We start from the raw sequence: 23,140 nt of genomic DNA, 5'->3' as shown, positions 1-23,140 counted from the left end.
TCGAGATTGATTCGATATACACAGCGACTTCTTGCCAGCTAAAAATCTTGGCAGTATGGACTGAGATTCTGAAGCATTTCCGAGAAAAGAAAAGTAATAAAAAAAAAGCAATGTTGACATTGACAGATATGTGTCGAGTGGATAAAAATAGTTGGCTAGCTAACATTATTTTTATGTTTTTGTGATTTAAAAATCAGTGCTAGAACATTGTGCTGTCTTACACCATTGCAAACAAATTTCCTTCGTTTTTAAAATGTAAACTAATTTTGGCATCGGAATTCAATACATTTAAGTAAATATTTTAAAAAGTAAGGTCGCTAATCGCAAACAATTCAATAAATATTTAAGCCGCTTGTTATCAGTTAATTAACGAGCAAGCTATAAATGCTTTGCCTGTTTTTAAGCGCAAATTTCATTTATTTTAAGTTAATTATGTCACTTTATTGTTTCCTCTATGTCGTCCGAAGAAGCGTGAATAATTGTGCGCCGGCGCCTTTCTTTGACTTTGTATCTATTGTTTATTCAAGGCTCTGGAAACCTTATACCTAACTACTTAAACATCTTAACATATCAATGTAACTATAAAATTTAATCTTAGAGCTAAAATAACCAAAAACGTTTTTTCTATATAAATTTTGTCTGATAATCCAGATAAATTATCAAAAATCAATTCAAGCAGGAAAATAAATGTGTATCTTGACTTGGTCCTTGAACATTTCCCACTTGCTAGATATAGTTTGAATTATGGACAACCTTCATGTTTTCAGATATACTTACTTGTAAACTACATTCATCATGCTGAGTATAAGAAGGTTATGGGCCGTTTTCTGGGCAACATGTATTATGGCATTTATTTTCATCCTGTACGTGATGACAGATTTAAGTTTCAAACTGCCTAGCATAAAACCAGCCATCCAGGATCTTGATGATGTAAGTTTTGAATTTTTGTTAGTTAGACTATCAAAAAATAAAAGATAATTAAAAAATTATTAAATCTAACCCATATTTCCGTCACTGGCATGCAATATATTAACAGTTAACATGTTGATGGACAGTATGCCTATAGGCGTCCGAATAGAAAGCGTAACAAGATTTAATTGAAGGCTCTTAATGTTCAATCTCCCAATAAATCATTGCAACAATGAGTTGTGGATATTCTTAACAATCCAGTTTTATGCATTATTTTTATGTAGAGCAAATGGTCAGCCTTTGAAACTAAACTCCGCCACATTGAGGATGAGTTAAACCAGCATCATGCTGTTGTGGGAGAAATTAAGTCTGCTATGGACCAAATTGAAGAACAGTCCTTCCGCCATCCATTTCAACCAAAGTTGAGGAAAAAGGATGTAGGAAGAAGCAAGGAGGCAAAGACCAGGGAATACAAAGTCGTTGGTGATGAACCCCCTCAGATGAGACCGAAATTTGATACATCTGTTTGCCCAATACAAATGCAAAATACACCTAAAACTGATGTTCAGGTAAGATGTTCAACTGAAATCAATTTTATGCTTTTGATAAAAGAAATATGTTTTTTTTTGTACTGCCCATGCAATTGATATCAACAGTAAGTCAGATTTTTGTATTTTGAAAAATCTAACTAATGGATATCAGCAGTAAGTCCAATTTTAATCTTGTGCAAAATCAAAATTACTGCTGATATTGATCAAAAGGCTGTTTCGCATAAATTAAGAACTGGCTTTAAATACTTCAAAAGTTTTCATAATCAATGCATGAAGAATCAATTAATGAACTTAGTGATTGCTGTAAAAGGATTTAATTGATTACAATTTAAATTACCCAATCTAAAATCTACTTTGCTTTATTATGAATCTGACATCAACAGTGTAGTCATGTTTGCATGGAAATCCTTTTATCAAATGTTTACTGTATTTTTGGAATACATGCCCTTGTATAAATAATTGGGAACTGCTGATTACAGAAAATGACAAATTGTAATGCTCACTGTACCTTGTAAATAAGACATTATTTAATAAGTACCGAACTGATATAAAACTTACTTTCATTTTTTTTTTCGAGTGGATGGCAAAAGAGCAAGTGGGTCTCCTGATGGTAAGAGATCAGATCACCACCGCCCATAAACATCTGCAACACCAGGGGTATTGCAGATGCGTTGCCAACCTAGAGGCCTAAGATGGGATACCTCAAGTGCCAGTAATTTCACCGGCTGTCTTACTCTCCATGCCGAAACACAACAGTGCAAGCACTGTTGCTTCATGGCAGGATTAGCGAGCAAGATGGTGGTAGCAGTCGGGCAGACCTTGTACAAGGTCCTACCACCTGCAAATTTTTTTAATTGCTATGAAAATCTACATTATTTTGTTCCTGTGTCACCTGACCCCATAGTCTCACAGACTGCCTGACCCCACCTACCCCACTAAATGTGTGATGTAGTTTATGGATGACCCCCTATGGCTATTTAAAATTAAGCAAACATTCTGATTCTTTCCTTACAATATAATTTAATATTCTTATTCTTCCTTTATTTTATAAGTTTTTAACTGTTTTCAGATGTTGTCATTGTATGATAGAATGGACTTTAATGATGAAGATGGCGGCGTATGGAAACAAGGGTGGCAAATAAAATACAGTGAAGATCAGTGGAGTCAAAAAAATAAACTAAAAGTTTTTATTGTACCCCATTCGCATAATGATCCAGGTATAAATTGTCGACCAGAATGTTGCGCTTAATGGGCCAATCAACTTTTTTACCCAATTTTTCAAACAATTCCAGATTTTTGTAATTAAACATGTTTTTTCTGTAATTTAATAGATGGTGTACATGAATACATGCCATCCTACGTAAGTTCAACCTACTAAACCGTGAAATATCTTTGTTGAAAGTATGATTTTTTGGTAACGCCAGAGACAAATTTGGTTACGCAGGAGACGCCCAAAGTGTAGGTAAAGTAGTTGATTGGCCCTAATACGCTGATGCGCCGTAAACACATTGTAGATACAATATAGATACAAGTAACATTTTTGTAGTACACATACTCTATTTACAACATAACAATATTGTCGACTTGTACACTTGTAAAGTTGTTTTGAATGGGAGGGCCTGGACATGCCTCATGCGTCATGTTTTAAGTAAACGCGTAACTTCGAAACCGGTTCTAAAATTAAAATTGTACCAGTCTGAAACCACTAAAATTTAAACTTTATTCAAGGGCTTGTCTTATGTCTACTTTTTAAACTTGTATCCATTATAGCTCTCGTAAATAAATTGAGTTTAACAGTTGTAAAACTGTTTCGGTGTACTCTGTTTCGGTTTCAGTCTTAGTTTCGGACAAAAATCTGTCGTAATGAAAACTAAACCGAAAGTCCAATTTAACACCGAATATCGCCGATACCGAATATTTGGTCGGACACTAAATTTAAATAGGCATTGATTTACCGTGCACCCGCGTATTTTAATTTAGACAGCGGTGTGGATAGTGCGCGAAAAATGAGAGGGATGAAGCAAATTGTGTGACAGTGCGTCAGCGTATTTTATTTTTAATTTTATTTTAAATGTCTGTCCTTAATAGAGTATTGAGCTAAAAAACTACAATGTTAAATTGTGTAAAACACACTTCAGGATGGTTAAAAACTTTCGAGAATTACTACAAGACTCAAACGAAGGCCATATTTAGCAACATGGTGGAAAAACTGGCTGCAGGCATTGGCAGAAAATTCATTTGGGCCGAAATCAGCTATTTATCATTGTGGTGGAACTCTGATGCTTCTGATAAGGAAAAGGACGTGTTTAGAGGGTAAATTATCTTTGAATAAACCTATAGGTTTTATGATCTGCTCACATACAGTCAACATAATTTATTTCTGGCCACCATGGAACCTTACCTCAGTATTTTTTTTCTATGATAAATTGATAATGCTTACCAATTAACAAAACATTCATTAATTGTCATTATGACAGTTCTATGGTGGCCTAGGTATCAAATTGGTTGACTACATGGCTGTTATAAAATATAGTCAAAATATCGTCAGAAATAGAACATTTGCTAATATGATAAATTAATAAAAGTGTAATATTATTTGAGCCTTAATAATCACTCTTCATTTCAGCTTGCTAAAGTCGGGTCAATTAGAAATTGTGACCGGTGGTTGGGTGATGAACGACGAAGCCAACTCCCATTGGCTGGCCATCATACAACAGCTGACCGCTGGCAACCAATGGCTGCTCGACAATTTAGGATATACACCCAAGAATGCTTGGGCCATCGACCCCTTTGGGCATTCCAGTACTCAACCGTACCTTCTCAAACTAACTGGGATGGAGAACTCTATCATTCAAAGGGTGCATTATAGAGTTAAGAAGGAGCTGGCGCGGAATAGGCAGCTCGAGTTCAGATGGAGGCAGTTGTGGGGTAAGGAATGTTTCAACTCCATTAGACGGTAACAGTATTGTGCATTTTAAAGCTGTGACTGGATTTTTTTTATTTCCTTCTGAGTACAATATATGCCACAAAATCAGGTCGACCTCACGATGTCAGTTACTCCACTGCTTGTACTGTACAAATGTACAGGGTGTCCAAAATAACGACGTGGGATAAGAAATTCAGGTGATACACAGCAGCTTTTGGAAGAAATGTCTTGGTCAGATGAATGATATTTTTTATCGGCACCTTTCCATGTTCAGTGTATTAGTAAAAAAAATAGACTTTTGTCTAAGACATTTATGGTTCAACCTTTTTCTACTACTCTAGTAGTGTATCTCCTCTTGAAGTTTCTATCCTATATCGTTATTCCGGAGAGCCATGAAGCAGAACTTAAGTCGGTTTTTCCCATTATCTAAAAACGAGGGTTAAATATTTTCTGATTTTGTTTTAGACGGCGTTGGCAAAACCGATATGTTTACTCACATGTTCCCGTTCTATTCGTATGACGTTCCCCATTCATGCGGGCCCGACCCTAAGGTAACATAAAATAAACTAATACCATATATCTCTATGCATGCATATTCATTCCAAAAATACGGAATTCTGACGTTTCGTTATGTTGCCCTTATGCCAAATTAAATGAGGGCATGAATTATCAGGTTGTATGCTATTATCGTAAATTCTTTCTCGACGAATACGACTACCTTGACGACCCCACTTGAGCGTCATAGCATATTTAGCCCCGCAGTACAGTCACCAGCATTAATTTCTGCCACAGCGGAGCGTGCAAAAATATCTGACACGTCCTTCCGGCCTTATAAATAGAGTCGTATCAGATATTTATGCACGTTTATTGTGTCAGATATTGGTGCTGGTGACTGTACGTAGTCGTAGTCCGTAATAGTAGTAATTATGATTTCATTTTAATGATCAAACTCAGTGGCCTTTATTTTCTTTAGACTTTTATCTATCTATCTATCTAATACCTTCACACGAGAAATTCTTGTATATATACTTATTTCGAGGATCTCGGAAGCGGCTCCAACGATTTCGATGCGGTATGTATTGGTTTTCGAGGATGATAAATCGATCTAGCTTGGTCTTATCTCTGGGACAATGCTTATTAACGAGTTTTAGCCCGAGCAAAACTCGGTGGCCCAGGTACTATGAAGAATCATGAGGAAATTGTGTCCAAAATGTGTGAGATAAGTAAATTGTATACATATGTTATGAATATAGATTTATTTTGGGCTTATTTCTAATTCCATAGTCCACTAGGGTGTCCCAACAGTGTTTAAATGGTGCTTTTAGGTGGGCAAAAATAGCCTGTTATGTTTTTATTGACTTCGCTAGTATCAGAATAGGTACATGTTTTTTTATGTACTTACACGTTCAAATAAAAATTATATGCCTTTGTTGGCTTATCGCATGTTTCTTTCAAAAGCAATAACTCGAAATAGAAACACAGTCGAGTAAAGGAACTAAAAAGCAAGTAAATTTACTTACTATGTAAATTTATTGACTAGAATAACTGTATTACTTAGTTACTTAATTACCCGCGTGAGATTAATAGGTATATTTTTTACAAGCTTTTATTCGACATTACTTCCTATATTTATTTGTTGTTAATTCTAATCCACTTCTAGTAGTCGGAATGACTTGAAATTTGGTATACATCTGTACTGTAGGTTATATGTACGGGTATATGGCTGCACTCTACAATATCTGATGTCTGTCGGCTACTAATTGTAAGTCGCGGGCAAAACTAGTTTTATATAAACGTTCATTGTTTGTGGCTGTGGGCGCATAAATAGTAGATTACAAGAGCATAAAACGTCCCATTTTTTTCAAGACGTTCATATACGGCGAGGGTGGATAGACACGTCGAGAAGAAAATGGGTTTAATGCTCGAGTTTTACACTCTACTTTTCACTTAGATTGCGAGGAAATTAAATAGCAACAGTGGAAACAATAGTTCACTTTCTATGTACACCTTTTATTTTTCCTGCATTATTATAATTTTAGTTTTATTGATTTTTAGTTTTATATAAATTAAAAATTATTAAAAAAATATGTAGAGACTTTTTTGTTGGTGGCTGTTGACACCTGATTACCTCGGTCTTACTTAGACGAAGATTTTACTTTATGCACTGGAGCATAAAAAGTCATTCCTACATACGAATAAATAAAATATTATTTACTTGATTTCATGTTTTTTTTTACAGATATGCTGTCAGTTCGACTTCAAGCGATTGCCCGGAAACGGAGTCACTTGTCCGTGGGGCGTTGCTCCGCGTAAGATTATACAGAAGAACGTAGCTGAAAGGTAAACACTTGTTTTGTCCTATAAAACCATTTATGCACATTTGGATCCATTAAGTCATATAGATATAAAAAAAGCGGGTTGAATAAAACACATGGAAAATTACCAGTGGGCGGACGACGGATGCAATTTACGTCAAAATCATGTCGAACAATATACGTAATATGGATATAACTACAATTACTTTAAAAAAGAGAACATAGTTGAAAAATAGTTGGTTAATTTTATTGTTGTAGTAGTTTTATTGTTGTAGTTGAACCGTGGTGGCCTATTGGCTTGACCTATCGCCTCTCAAGCAGAGGGTCGTGGGTTCAAACCCCGGCTTGCACCTCTGAGTTTTTCGAAATTCATTTGAAATTTACCAAGAGCTTTGCGGTGAAGGAAAACATCGTGAGGAAACCTTCACAAACCTGCGAAGCAATTCAATGGTGCGTGTGAAGTTCCCAATCCGCACTGGGCCCGCGTGGGAACTATGGCCCAAGCCCTCTTGTTCTGAGAGGAGGCCTGTGCCCAACAGTGGGACGTATATAGGCTGGGATGGAGTAAATAATAGTATTTTTTTCTATATTACCACAAAGTAGATAATATAACAGAGACACCACAAAGTACAAGCAAATGGTATCACCCTAATACTGGCTATTTTCTTTCCTTCGATTTTCCAATAGATGGCACCACTGAGAACACAAATAACACGATACGTATTGCCATCTAGTGAGACACTTAGGATACGGTACACTGACAACAACCAACAAGCTGACCAACTGAGCCTAGACGAGTAGAGATACGCATGATGTCTCTGTCTTATTTACGTCGTTAGAAGAGAATGGCATGTTTCTCTCAAATAGTTTCGGCGAATGTGTGCAAGCGCGGGGCAAGCCCAGCAAGCGCATTCCGGTTACTCGCCATCTAGCGTCACAATTGCAAAACACTAGAAAGCCTCATAGCTGAAATGAAGCCTACACTTTCGTATTCTCAATTTATTATTTATATGGTGTTTCTTATCTACAAATTAAGGAGTTGAATGAAAGTTGATGTGAAGTTGTGTTTATTTTAATCACATTATTTCTACTTAATTCGGCTTATCCACATTTTATAATTTACAAATGTTAATGGTAGTGCCATCTATTGCTGTTTTTTAGTATTAAATATAGCTTGTAGGGATTGGTAGGCCATGATATTACATATTTTCAGTGCATTCCTTTTATAGTTCACTATCCACTTATGTAGGGGAAAATTACCTCTTTACATCTACGGATGTAAGTGGTACGTATTTGTAAAGTGATACTTCACGATTATTAGAAAGATTATCACCATCACTCCAATTTCTATAGAAATGTATAGAAAAAAAAAAATTGTGTAAAAATTTACACAAAAATATTAATCGAAGTTTAATAACAGTGTTATCAAAAAAGATTGCATGATTTTTAGAGAGCTTTTTTGACGCCGTATAATAACATCACATAGCGATGTTGCTAAATGCTAATGTTAAAGTTTGACTCGCACCCGCTCGATGCCAGAAATGGTATAACGTCGCTGCTGCATCAGCGTTTTCATCTAGTAATAGTACAGTAGTATAGAGTAGGTAATATATAACACGCCTCTAGGGAACCATTCCATTTTGTTTCCATGCACAGTTCGGTTTCGTGACGTCATAAACTTTATGCATTTTTTTTTCAGAGCATCTCTGATCCTCGACCAGTGGCGCAAGAAGGCACAACTGTACCGTAGTGACGTGATCCTCTTCCCACTGGGAGACGACTTCCGCTACGATCGCGCCAACGAATGGGACAACCAGTTCGGGAACTACGAAATGCTCATAGACTACATCAACAATAACGACGCGTGGAATGCCGAGGTAAGGATCTAATCAAGTTAAAATCGAAGCCATATTGTCTAAGGGTCTCCCCATATCTAACCACGCGGAATCGGCAAAACCGATAGAGAAAAGCTTCGTCTACGTGTACGCAATAAGAGCGAGAAAGACGTCGACGCGTCGGCAGGCATCGGTTGAGCCCATGCGAGCCGGATTATTCGCGGTTGTTCCTTTGGCTGTTCCTTCGAAGGAACTATTGCGTTTTTTTTTCGCACTAGTTCCTTCACCGGAGATGAAGGAAGAACTACGTTTGTTTTTTTGCCCTTGTGTGTGTTTTTTTTTGAACTGGTGCTACTGCGGAAGGAACAAAGGCGAAAAAATTAACGCAATTCTTCCTTCATCTCTTGTGAAGAAACTATTGCGAAAAAAACGTAATAGTTCGCAACAGCCAGAAAGGAAATATCGCGAATAATCCTCCAAGTCGAACCATGCCTTGCTCGGTGCACCATGCTCGGTGATTTTGTGGACGAAAATACAATTATCAATGAAGTACATACATTAGTAGATTAGTGACGTGACCGATTTATTTTGTCACGTGCCAATGGCACGCGTGCCATTCGTTAGCCATCCCTGAATTAGGTCATCGGTCCATGGGATGATGATGATGATTTATTCAAGCGCGTTTTCCTTTACCAGGTACAATTCGGCACATTGCAAGACTACTTCAAGGCGTTGCACGAGGAGGTAAAACTGAATGACTTCCCGGTGCTGTCCGGCGATTTCTTCACGTACTCCGACCGCAATGAGCACTATTGGAGCGGGTATTACACCTCGCGGCCCTTCTATAAGAACCAGGATCGCGTGCTTTTGGCCTATGTCAGGTAATAGACACAAAATGATATTAACCCGATCAACGACTTTTTTGGGTACATAAACTTTATTGGGACTCCCTAGTGGGCTATGAAATCACAGATGAGCCAAAAATAAGTATTTATTCCTAAGGACGCAATATCCTTTTCCCACGCATTTTGGACACAATTTTCACTATTTTCCAGAAAATTCTTTGTCAATATAGTAGTGAAAAGAAAATTAGGGCCACTTTGTGTTTCATCACTGAAATGAAATAAAAAATACGTTTTAGTTTTAGTTTTTCAACTGAATACATCCAATTGATTGGAAAGCATGTATTGTGTTATGTATGTTGTATAAATAAAACCATTTTTTAGACAAGGAATGTTGTAAAGAATAATATTTATTAATATTTTCGTTTCACCAGTGAAACTCCGTAGTCCCTATTTGCTTTTGGTTATCATAGACATGTAACGCTGGGATGAGATGACTTATTTTTATATTTTTAACAGGGCAGCAGAAATAATAACAGCCCAAGCGACCTCTAGCGGCAGCGTGAGCACCTTACTGTCGCTGCAGCTGCGCGACCGCGTGGAGCAAGCGCGCCGCGCGCTAGCGCTCTTCCAGCACCACGACGGCATCACCGGCACCTCCCGCAACGACGTGCGGGCCGACTATGCTGCCAAGTGAGTCCCCACGGAACACCACCTTGATAAGCTTCTGCGTGACACTCGATAGAACCCTGTCGCAGACAGCATTTGCTGCACTTAGCAAAAAAAACTTGATAAGGATAGCAGGCCAGGCTGCCTGCGACAGAGTTCCATCACAAAACAGATAAGTACAGAAGTCAATCACATGTATGTACTTCACTTTTCATACCTATGCTCGGCGGTCGCTCTAGGGTTGTCAACTATGGCTTATTCACAAAAAACTATTGTGGTAGTGGCACCCGTATCTAGTTGTTGGATTTTTTGTTGAGAATGAAACGGGAAGAATGAACGGGAATAATGTCATTGTTATATTACAAATTTGTCACAGAGAATATCTTGCGAAGATTTCGGCATTGGCGAAATGCACGATTATTATATTTTAAAGTGTAAGAAATTGGAATTCTTCATTATTGCACAAGAAGTTCACAGACGCGTGTCTCAAGCGGATGGCACTTGCGCTCGCACAGGTCCCAACCGGTCCGAGATATCGTGTCCGTTGAGCAGTGTTTCAGTTGAAGTGGATGTTGCTGACTTTGCTTCTATATGACTCATTTCTTTTGACTACTAAATCAGAGTTGCCCTACTGATTAAAATCATTTCCTCAGGCTGCTAAAAGCAATCAAATATTGCCAATCGGCGATCCAGCAAGCGGCATACTTCCTTTTGAAGCAACCGCCCATAGTCGACCAAAACCAAGAAGACATATTCTTCGAAGTGGACGACCTCTGGCGGCAGAAGGACGAAATACCGACCCGGCTTACAATTAATCTGGATTCACTGTCGCCTTCTAGAAGAATTGTGCTTTATAACGCGTTAGCGTTTAGAAGGCATGAAATATTGACCGTGATAGTTTCTTCGCCGGATGTCGAGGTGAGTAACTTTCAAAAATGCAGCACAATTTTAATTATTTACTGTCTTTTACCCGCAGCTTCGCACACGCACAGCAGTCAAGCAGTTGAATAAGAATTCCATAATTTCGCAAAAAATCCCCTGGGAATTCCCAAAACCGTAGATTTCTTCAACGTTGCGTCAAAAGTTGTGTACTTAATTAATAATTTATTTACACGTGTCTTTTGTTTGGTTTCGTGTTTTTTGTTTTCATTATTATTATTATATTTTTTATTAGTTTTAAATTTTTATTTTCGATATTTAAATTGTAATGCTTTTTGTTTGTTTCTTTTTTGGTTTATTTTTTGTGAATTTTGCCGTGAAGTCGCCAAGCGGTCTCAGCGGAAGACCAGCGTTGGCCTCTACGGCCAACACTATGCTGATCTGAGACCGCTTCGCGATTTCGCAAATGCTTAATACTTACTTAATACTTGTTTTTATTTTGTGTTCCCTGTGATTTGCGAAGTGCGAATAAATATTTTTATTTCTAAATAGCAACCGCTCCAAATTTCCTTTCTAAACCCAGCAGTTGAGTTTGAGCTTTTATCCCGATCCCGCGGAGATTTCTTATGAAAAGTAGGCTATGTGTTATTTTAGACCTCCAGCTGTCGACATGCCAAATGTCCAGTCGTTTTAACGTGAAGGTAAAATTTGTAGGATACGTCATGGATGTATAATCAAAAAAAAAATATCGCGTACCAGGTTTCACCTTTGTGCTACTGATATTGACATACATCTGCCAGAAAAATCATAGCAAAGTTTCCTCGACTGTAAGCCGTTATTACAATCTGCTAGCTTATAACCTCTTGAGCCCTAACTTTTTTTAACCAACTCTGTTATTTTGGATATTATTTCAAAGTTCTTAGAATTCCTTATTCAATGATCAATTTGTACGTTATTAAGTACATTCGGCCGTTAGTCTTAGTGTTAATTGGGCTTTTATAAAGTACGCGAGGGCACAGAAGGATATAATAAAATTAATTCAAAAATCGAAAATTTTGTTTGTGCCAATTTTTGTTTGTATCAACATAAATTTTGTTTGTACCAATTTAAAGACGTAGAGTAGGTAAAAAAATGGTGAAATAATAATAATAATAAAATCATTTATTGCCACAGAAAATAAGACAGGATTACACAATCAAAAAAAAACATAAGCAGGTGGCAATGGGCTCAGGCTCAGCATAAGCTGCGAGCAAAGGAAACTTGCAGCGCTGATTTTTCAGCCTGTGAATACTTACTCACTTTGCTGCACTCTTAATGTGGAGCAGGGCCTTCTGTCACAGGCATCATGAATACCTACTAGGAGGTCTCTAACCTTATTACTTGTAGAAATAGTGATTTTAATAAATACATTTTTCATTTTCGTTTTTCATTTTCATTGCATTATGCGCCCTGTATTGAAAAAGTGTGTTAATTATTTCTAGGTATTCGACCCCGAAGGCCACCCAATAATGGCTCAAGTGTCGCCCGTGGTGGCGGGCGAGAAGCGGCTCGCTCTAGCTGCCAACAAGTACCAGCTGTCGTTCCCGGTCGTGGTGGACCCACTCGCTATTACGATGTATAGTGTCGCGCTACGGGACCTCTCTAGTATTAACAAGTAAGAATAATGCTATGAATAACCTATGCAGGTAATGCAGGGTTAGAAAATCTATGAGTTATATAAAATTGTTTGTCTTGACTGATTTATCATCCCCCAGCCGAAACTACCGGAGCCAAAAACTTCAAATTTGGCAGACATATTTCTTGAGAGTTGTAGATCCACTAAGAAGGGATTTTTCGAAATTCAAACTCTAAATAATAATAATGGTTTAATAGTTCCAAGTTTGTATGTAAGTCTATAGTAGTACTATGAAACTTGAAGTCCGGAGTTCAATTCCCGGTTGGGCTCGTTACTACTCAAAAGCCAATAACATTTAGTTAGGCTATAACAAGCACTTATGAATGTAAAAAAAAAATTACCACCGGTTCGGAAAACCTCCGTTGAGCAGAGTCAGGCAAGAAATTCAACGAGGTTTTATTTTTCTTATACTTTAAAAAAAATCTAGTGGCTCAACAAGGCGTCAACAAAATTGATCCTTGAAATAATGTTCATAGAATACATTCGGAAAAATATCGATTTTGAGGTACAGCTTTTTTAAAAATAGTAACGTACAAATAAAAAAAATCGTGTACTGCCGTTTCGCACAATTTTTTTTCCAAATGGTTCATTTGGCAAATATTTAATTTCCCAAGTATCAAATTTCTTGAAACCAAAAATTTTTCTCGGAATATTTTCTTATGGTTTTATAGAGCACAGTAGGTTAATTTGTTTTATGAAAGTTCCGAAATTAATATTGTTTCGGAGAAATTTGATACTTGGGAAATTAAACATTTTCGAAAAATATTTTGCCCAAACGGCAGAGAACCAAAAAAGTGCTTGCATAATCCTTATTAAAGTTCTTATCTGTTGGCCTCCAGATATACATCGTACTCTCGCGTGCGCGTATACAACGCCGACTACTGGATAGTGGACTTGCCCAAAATGTTCGCGGTGGACCAGCCCACGGCGCGTCTATCCGAAGACGTGACGCTGCAAGCTGGCAACGGGACCAGGGTCGTCGCCAACATGAACGGGCTCATCAAGTCGCTCGTGTCTGCCAACGGGGAGACCATGCCGGTGCATATGGATTATGTGCAGTAAGTTGATACAAAGATACTAGTATTTACTGGCCTGGATAATACCGACATGGAAACCTGACCCTATCAATCTGACATAAGTTTCTATGGGTGTATAGATATATATGGTGTTTCGGGAATACTTTCGCATAGCTGAACTATTAAATCGAAATGTCTCCCTATATGAAGACAATCGTGTTCTTACCACCAGGTACGATTCCATGCAAGCCCCCGACAACAACAGCGGCGCTTACCTCTTCATCCCCTCCCAGCCGGCGACGCTGCTCAAGACTGACGCGTTTCCCGAGGTGGTGGTCGTCGAGGGGCCGTACAAAGCCACGCTATATTCCGCGCTCAACGCACCGGGGGCCGCTGATATCATCCTGCAGGTTAGTTCCATAGACAACCAACTTTATATCTTTATCTCTATGAATAGAAATGAATCCCTATGTATCCCTTTATTTACGCCATAATTTAAGAACGACTTTACCGATTTAGTCAATCTTTTTTTAAGTTTTCTAATACTTTGTGGAAGGTTCTTACGAAAAACAAATTAACACATTCAGAAACACACACACAAGAATTATTTTCCGTCGATAATTAATTATTAATCGATAGTATAAATTTATAAAGTCGCGTGGTTGGTATGTCCTGGAGGGGCGAGATTCTTTAAAATATCGAATCTCTAATTCGTTCTTCCGATCATCAGATCTCGTTGTACGCGAACCCATCGCTGCCCCAGACCGAAGTTGAGGTCACCAACACCTTCATGATCGATCCAGCGGTCAACGACCTGGAGCTGGCCATGCGGTTTTCAACCTCCATCAAGAACAAAGACGTATTTTACACGGACCTAAATGGCATGCAGGTATGATTATTGTTTTGTACGAATGGCCTATGACACGCTTTGTCGCTGTGATTAGTGTCCCACTGACCGGTGGTTAAGACTGCCTGTCCACTGGAGCGGAGCAAGGATACGAAGGGAGGAAGAGGAGCGGGGACTCCACTCCACATTACCCCCTTGCTCCACTTTCCGCAAGAAGAATAAAAAAAAAAAAAAAATTCGTTTTTATCAAATAATAATGGTCTCACAAGAGCTTAAGTAATTATATGTTATTTTTATTTGGATGAATTTAATTCTCAGATGATAAAGCGCCGCTATTTCGACAAGTTGCCGCTGCAGGCCAATTTCTACCCTCTGCCGAGCGCGGCGTATATAGAGGACGACGAGAATCGCTTCACGCTGCTCACTTCCACGCCGCTCGGCATGGCTGCGTTACAACCGGGACAGATCGAGGTTGGTTAAAAAAAATCGGTCAATGCTTTTTACAAGCTTTCCTTTAACTTTCAATGTATGTCTGTCTGCATGTATGTTGGTAAAGCCTGACCAGAAATATATGGCTATTCGCCATGTGCTGATTTTAATGAAAATTTGCACTTTAAAGTTGAATATTTTGCAAACAAATCACTGAATCGAAAATTCGTTTTAGCAACCCCCTAATGGTTTTAAAAGACCTATCCAAAATCAGTCCCACTTTACGTCTATAGGAGGTACTCTAGAAAAAAATTTTTTTTGAATGTTTTATTGTACCATTTTGTCGGCATAGTTTACATATAGGTATATTTGTGCAAAATTACAGCTTTCTAGCATTGATAGTCCCTGAGCAAAGCCGCAGACGGACAGACAGACAGACATGGCGAAACTATAAGGGTTCCGTTTTAGCCATTTTGGCTACGAAACCCTAAAAAGTATAGTCAGGAAAAAAGCTTGCATTGAAAATGAAATTTTTAACAAAAACTTATTAATAAGGATTTCTATGAGGCTCCGTTTGCGCCAGATATGTGCGAGAATATGTTTTGAGGAATGTGTTTTTCATTAACCAATAGAAACGCTTCATTTACCTCGCCTCGCTCCGCTCAGCTGTTGCCATTAGAGATGTGCTATGCGAGGATAGGTAAATGAAACGTTTCTATTGGATCATGAAAAACACACATTTCTCACAACACATCCTTACTCATCTTTGGTGGAAACACAGCCTAACGCACAGTCGCGTGTTAGTCAGCCAATCCTGTGCCTCTCAGTAACTTTATTCATATATTATCAGCGTTCAATCACAAAACAGATAGGTTACAGAAAAAACAATCTACATACAAAGTGTGCTCGAGCAACGCACACATAGACACTGTTCACGGACACGATATCTCGGATCGGTTGGGACCAGTGCGAGCGCGAGTGCCATCCGCTTGAGACACGAGTCTGTGAACTTTTTTGTGCAATAATGGAGAATGCGAATTTATTACACTTTAGAATATAATAATCGTGCATTTCGCCAATTTCGAAATCGTCGCAAGATATTTTCTGTGACAAATTCGTAACATTACAATGACAAACATTAAAATATTTTAGTTATTATTAATTTATATTTCCATTCTTCCCGTTTCATTCAACAACTAGATACGAGTGCCACTACCACAATAGTTTTTTGTGAATAAGCCATAGTTGACAACCCTAGAGCGATCGCCGAGCGTAGGTATGAAAAGTGAAGTACATACATGAAATTGACATCTGTACTTATCTGTTTTGTGGTTCAATCTCTTTGCTCGTATCCCAAAACACTAACCCTAGGCGAACGTTGGTGCCGTGGGGGCGGCGTGACCTTTTAACTTCTCCACCGTCACAAAACAAACAAAGTAACTGTCTCTGTACGCCACAGAAAAACCAGCGACAAATCAACTTGTTTGTTAATTCCATCGCAGAAGGATTAATTTCGAGTTGAATGTTGGTTATGTTAGATGACATGCGTGTGAGGCATTCCATCGGCTGTCACGACTGGATGACTCTGGCGGTGAAGAGGTTAAATTAGTTCTGACATTGGCAGGTGGTGCAAGACCGGCGGCTGAGCCGGGACGACAACCGCGGCATGAGTCAGGGCGTTCACGACAATGTGCGCACGCGGCACTCCTTCCGTCTGCTGCATGAGAAAGCTAATAAACCTTGCCAGGTGAGAACAAACCGCCATCATATCTGTTGGCAACCCCAACAAAACAAATGACCCTGGACCTAAAGTTAAATATCCTGAGATTATATATTACTAGCCTTAACCCGCGGCTTCGCCCGCATTAGAAATAGCTTAAATGCCGTTTTAACTGAACTGTTGAATATTATGCCCGTGCAATTTTTGAAATATCCAACGATAGCAGTTTACATAAACGATTATTGTTATCATGGCAACACAATAAATAAATATGTCTTAGAGTTTGGCCTGAAAAAAGTTACGGTAACAATTGACAAGATTTCAATTTTTTTAACACCTTCAAATGACTACAGGAATCGCAAGAGTTTTGCGTCCTGAACATGGGAAAATATTTATTATAATTTATTTCTCCATATTTAAAAAAAAATTAAAGAATATATCTGAATTTGCCAAAACTACCACAGAATAGACATGTTTCCTTTGACAACGTCTACGTCAGATTTACGTGATCTTTTTTTAAAATAGAGACTAGACAAAGGTAGTGGATCTATTGTGTGGTAGTTTTGGAGTTATGCCCTTCTAGAATAAGCGCATCTTAAAAAAATTGTAATAAATTAATAAATAATCGTAGCGAAATTTTAAAAATATCAGCGTCTTTTTCTTTCCAAACAGAATACAGAGAACGAATCAAATTATAGTCTTAGAATATGAAATCTTGTCAGTTTGAAAGGCCAACGTTCGTTCGCACAACGCCATCTACTGATTGCAAACGAAGTTAACACGTCACGTCACATTAGTATAAGTATGTATACATGATTCAGTAAAATCTATATCATGTTGCTAAACACGTAAGGTTTGTTATATCTCAACTGAATTTCAACTCAACTGCTGGATCTGTTATAGGTGCAAAGCGGCGGATAAACACTAGTGTAAACATAACTTCTTAGGCAGGATCCTCTTACTAATTTAGTTCTTTGCTCTTATCCTACTATTTTTATGCAGAAGCCGCCAGCCGACCACCCGAGCGGGCAGTTGTCAGTGGGTGCGCACGTGTCGCAGCAGACGCTGTTGCAGCCACTCGCGTTAATGCATTACGAAGCGCGCGCGGACGCCGCGCGACCTCGCTACGGACGCGCGCGCGCATCCGCCGCCGACGTCGTGCTGGCCGCTGCTAACGCGCATGTTATCGCGAAGGTAGACATTTTCAACGGCAATACTACTAACCCTACATCCTAATAATAGTACATTGTGCATTAAGGGCCGTAAGAAGGGGATTACTAACGAGAGTATTAGAAGTTCGTATCGTACCGTCCCGCTCAGTCTCGTGTTAAATAATATTAGCGCCTGCGGGACGGCAAGCTACGAAGTTCGAATTTTGCACTTCTCAGTTTAAGGCCAGGATGGAAAAGTTGATGGGGCCTGAGGTCTTATTATCTAACACACTTGGAGTTATAATCGTTTTCACCACTACTTTCTGCCACACAGTATAAAATGAGGGTAGAAAGAGATGGAGAATGCGGTCGCGAACGTCAGCGCGTTAAGCCGGCCACACACGCTAGGTTATAACCGATGGTTATGCCTGCACAGTTTATTCGTGGAGGCATAACTGAACGTGTGTATGACATGACTCCTGCGCAAGCAAAATTTGAAATATGCAAATTGATATTGTTTGGTTATGCCTGCAAAAATAAAACCATCGGTTAAAATCTAGCCTACCGTGTGTGGCGGCTTTAGACAACAAGGCCTTTGGAGGGAAACTTCCTTAAATCCTTTAGTTAGCTCATTCTACTTAAAAGAAACATTCTTTTACCAAAAAATAATATTTGACCACTTTGTCCGCATGGTTAATATACCCATATAAAATTTGCAGTTTCTAGTACTAACAGTCTTTAAGCTAAGCCGAGGATGGACGGTCATGGCGAAATTATAAAGTTCCATTGTCGGACTATGGAACCCTAAAAATAATGACTTATTATTAAAACAACGACATAAACGTATACAAAAAGTGCGAGTCGAGAATCAGTCACACACGCGTCATACCTATTTGTGGCTTCAACTCCTGCACTACTCGCCATGTAGAATAATTTGAAATATGTTATATTTACAGAAGAAAGACGGCACAATTGTTCAAGGCATGGGCATGACGTTCCAGCGTGTGCAGCTGGACACATGCTATGGAAATCAGGGGGTTACAAAGTGGTATCCCGTTGGTGACGGAGTGGTAAGTTGGCTTTCCCATACAACCTTAATACGAACGTTACTAAGATATGAGTAATGAAATAGTATATTGTGTCTTAAGGGCGGTAAATAAGGAATTACGAACGAGAGTCTATTACTAATGAGTCGATGTTCGTAATTCTAGTACCGCCCGTGCGACATACAATGTTTTTCATCACATTTGCGAGTAAAATTGTATTGTGTGTATTTGTAAAAAGCCTAATATTTTTTCAAAAAATTGCCGATACCGCTGACCGCGCTCTTGGCACTTGAGGTATCCCATCTTAGGCCTCTAGGTTGGCAACGCATCTGCAATACCCCTGGTGTTGCAGATGTTCATGGGCGGTGGTGATCTCTTACCATCAGGAGACCCACTTGCTCGTTTTCCATTCAGTCGAATAAAAAAAAGTCCAACCCTGTTTCAATTTTGATGATGTAAACACTTAGATATATTTATAGTATCATAAAACGTCACTATTTTACCGCTAAAATGGTAAAAAGTATTTATTAACATATAAGTTTTATTAAGTGTTTTTTTATTTTACTATAATAGAATGGTTGGAAGTGGAACCTTCGACACTACCTTACGATTTGTATCAAAGTGCACTAAATTGCACGAAAATTCTAATTTTTACATTTCTTTAATCATTATAGACTGAGTAACATGAATAACTTAACAATTTAAACAGTTTATGGGCGCAAACGATCCATGGTACAGCAAGACTGAGGATTTCTGTTTTGCTAAACCTCCGCAACCAACTCATGCATACGTTTTCTTACAGGTGCAACTGTCGGAAATACTCGATGTGTCTCCAGATCAAGTGTTTGATAGTTCTCTAACCTTCATCCACATCAAAGAAAAAGTACCAGAAGGCGTCATAACTTTATGTCCCATGGAGATTCGATCGGTATTTATCAACAAAACCCTCAAACATGGATGAAAGAACAGCGATAAGAACGGCTAGTATGAGTTACCTGTAGTTTTATCAATTTATCATTAGGTACAATTATTAAAATGCCAACGACGAATAAGTCAGTCAGAGTAAAGAGCGTAAGTGATATTCTTTCAACGGCGCTAATGTCTAGAAACTAGACATTAGCAAAGAACTAGACTCATAATAAGCACTGGGATAAAAAAATATCATAAACATCGTAAATATACTCAGCGACACAAAATTTGGCCCACTCTACATACAAAATGACCTGTTACTGCATACATTTGAGGGCCAGATTTTTGCCGCTCAGTATACAGCGTGTATTCTTGATACTACCTCAAACTGTACCAAAGGAAGATTTAAGTAGTGTGAACCGATATCAAAACAAATTGTTAATTTAAAATTAATTATCAGAGCAATTTAATGCGTACAATAATTTGATACGAGAGAGAAAGAAACGTTCTGTGACAGCTGTCAAGACAACAAGTGCGACGTTTTGAATAAAAAAAGCAGTGCCACGTAGTGATACATTGCGTGCTAATTAATTTTGTAAGGAAAATAATACGAGTAAGTCAACATTTTTTACTAAAACATAATAAAATGTGATTATTAGGGCCTTCACTAACTACCCTTAAAGTTTGAGGTAGTATCAAAAATACACGCTGTATAACTAGCAATTTGTTCATAGCGGTAGTGAGGGTTTCTTGACAGGCAAAATATCGCTAGATGGCGTTAGTATCGCAAGGTCCGTTTGACATTACAGTGTTGCTTGCGGCTGGCTCATTTATAATCATAGTTATTTACCAATTACAAACGCGACGCGACTCAAAGTTGTCACAGGGCCCTCACGATATAGTGCCAACTAGCCTGTCGAAGAAACCTTTATTACTCGTATCATAAGGGGCTGTTTCACCACCCACTGATTAATTTTATTTAACGGATAAATGTGATGCCGTCTCCGTCTATTCCAACAAATAAACAGAGACGGCATCTTATACTGAGCGGCATAAAATCTGGCCCTCAAATGTATGTAGAAATAGGTAATTTTGTATGTAGAGTGGGCCGAATTGTGTGCCGCTGAGTGTATTTATCCGTCAAATAAATTTAATCAATGGTGAAACAGTAAATAAATGTAAGTAAGTGTAGTAAATATAACTCTATAGTTTACAATTTGTCTATTGTGGCTTTTGAAACTTACAGTCTCTCATTTACGTGTTCTGATAAGCAAGACGGCATGCTAGCTGATCTGGTGGTTGATAAATTAAATTGTGAGAGTATGGACTGAATGAGAAAGCGATAATGATTTCGTACGCACAAGTTGCAGTTACCCACACTATTAACTGACCATATGTGAACATTATCACGTGACATGATACACAAATGGTCAGTTAAGTGGTGGTGGTGACTGTAAGTACTTAGATTTTGAATGTATGATTTACTTAAATAACGTTTACTATTGAACTTTAGAAAATCAACTTTCTGATTTTTGTATTTAACGTTGCGGTTTTTTTCGTTAATAATTATTTTACTTCAATATAGGCTGTTACTAGAACTCATTGAAAAAAAACCAGAGAAGCGGATTTAGCACTTGGAAGACAAATATTTAACACTTTCAACTGTGCCTCGCTATCGCCACTGGCATGGGGCATGTCCGTGCATTACAGGTACATAATGCAGAAAATCTTATTCTTCTTCTTCTTCTTGCCCCCCTCCCATCTCAACTGGGGTCGGGCCTCCTTGTACGTCGGCGCCAGGACGCTCTGTCCTGGGTTGTCGTTGGTGAGATAATCAGGGCTTTCAGGTCCCTCTCAACATTAGTCCACCATGTAGACGGCGGTCTTCCTTTACCACGGGGTTTAGTAGGGATGTTTAGCGCTATCTTAACGGAGTAGCTCTCATCTCTTCTTTTTATGTGGCCGTACCAGCGAAGTCGACTTTCTTAAGTTTCTCTGCGACTGGGGCCACTTTAAATGATCCCCTGACGTGCTCGTTGCGGACTTTATCTAAACGCGTCACGCCGCCCGCCCAGCGCAACATTTTAATTTCTGCTGTGTGCAACTGCATATGTGCTGTGTACATAATGCAGAAAATAAATGTACAAAATCATCAATTTCTGACGTCACGTAGTTTGACAGTGCATTACATGTAATGCACAGACAGAGTCAGTGTTAAAAATTTAAAATGCCTCGTGAACGCATTGAGAAATTTTATTGTGAAATGTGCTCAGAGATGGTAAGGTAGCGCGCGCCCCGAATTGACCTTCGCCTACTCAAATTGAACCCAGGTGTTCCACGGGTTCAATTCCCGGCTCCAAGCATTTTTTTTTCAATGTGTTTTTAAATTTAAAGTAAGCTAACAAGGAAATAGTTCGACTCTGTTTTATAACCAACTGCTAGCTGGAGAAGTAGCTATTTTAATGTGTATTGGATGTGTGAAAGTTGTAATTTTTTTTTTGTAAATACGTTACATGGCCTAAGTAAAGGAAAACTTATGAAAATCAATATATTTCCGGATAAGACCTTTGGAGTCCAAATGATCTTAAATTATAATGCAATTATCAATACAACAATCTGAATATCATGTGATATTTATAATTAAATCTATTAGCAGTAATTTCAAACTGTATAAAAGTAAGTATTTGCCAACTCGCGACTAACGCAATCCAAATATAACTTTTAACATCATGCTCAATGGAAACCCCACTGTCTGTTTTGTGATTTATTATGACATACATATTGCGTACATCAGCTTTAAGTCTTAATAAATCACAAAACAGACAGTGGGGTTTCCAGGGAGCATGACGTAACTTTTACTAGTTATTTAGGTAATTTAATTTGTTGTAAATATTATGTCCAATAACTTAAGACTTCTGGGAAAAATGACATGTATCCATGTGAGAACCGATCTCAGCATTTATAGTTGTTAAACATGTAACACTTATTATTTATCTTTGTTTTCACTTAATCTTTAAATAAGATGACGATTTTATTGTATTTTTATTCCAGTTATCTCTATTAAAATTCACCCAAATTAGAATTTTTATCATTATTTGGAGTGATTTCCGATTTCCTATTGAATAATAAAAATGTTATTTTATCTACTTTTATATCGCAATATGTTACACTGTGTTTCTGTAAATAAATGACATATATACTTAGATGTTTTTTATTTCTTCATATAGCTATGTAGGACACTTTTTTCCGTAAATTGCCGAAAGGGCACATGAAGCATAGTGCATATAGTGTTCACTTAGTTCAGGCAGACGTGTTACGTAGATTTTTATCAAAAGATTGTGTTTTTTATATTGTACCGCAATTTTTCTGAATAAATCATTATAATAATTATTAGGTACATTATTACACAAAATATTACACC

At 38.1% G+C, this 23,140-nt stretch overlaps 1 protein-coding gene and 1 long non-coding RNA gene across 5 annotated transcripts in view; both read left to right on the top strand.

The window, feature by feature from the left end:
* LOC141432771 (uncharacterized) overlaps positions 1-22,922 on the top strand; it is an 89,291-nt gene extending 66,369 nt beyond the window's left edge. The window contains exon 2 of the long non-coding RNA XR_012451861.1: positions 20,409-22,922. This is a non-coding gene — a long non-coding RNA (uncharacterized lncRNA). The remainder of the gene's footprint in view (positions 1-20,408) is intronic.
* Positions 121-20,327, top strand: alpha-Man-IIa (alpha-mannosidase 2). Of its 4 annotated transcripts, none has more exons than XM_074094512.1 (21): positions 121-255; positions 768-930; positions 1,194-1,478; positions 2,530-2,677; positions 3,599-3,773; positions 4,087-4,388; positions 4,852-4,937; positions 6,626-6,726; positions 8,401-8,578; positions 9,233-9,417; positions 9,898-10,071; positions 10,701-10,965; positions 12,408-12,580; positions 13,441-13,659; positions 13,850-14,027; positions 14,348-14,506; positions 14,783-14,935; positions 16,518-16,640; positions 17,616-17,807; positions 18,721-18,834; positions 19,613-20,327. In XM_074094512.1, exons 2-21 carry the CDS (start codon positions 796-798, stop codon positions 19,769-19,771), a joined length of 3,504 nt encoding a protein of 1,167 aa, XP_073950613.1. In that variant the 5' UTR covers positions 121-255; positions 768-795; the 3' UTR covers positions 19,772-20,327. The 4 variants fall into 4 exon arrangements, with proteins under 4 accessions (XP_073950613.1, XP_073950612.1, XP_073950611.1 ...); XM_074094511.1 differs by having other exon boundaries at positions 121-292; XM_074094510.1 differs by having other exon boundaries at positions 121-308.
* Positions 22,923-23,140: the final 218 nt, after the last annotated feature.

The sequence above is a fragment of the Choristoneura fumiferana genome, chromosome 11, assembly GCF_025370935.1.
Source record: "Choristoneura fumiferana chromosome 11, NRCan_CFum_1, whole genome shotgun sequence".
NCBI classification, from domain to species: Eukaryota; Metazoa; Arthropoda; class Insecta; order Lepidoptera; family Tortricidae; genus Choristoneura; species Choristoneura fumiferana.
Note: the sequence above shows the minus strand (reverse complement) of the source record. Positions and strands in the feature narration are given on the sequence as shown.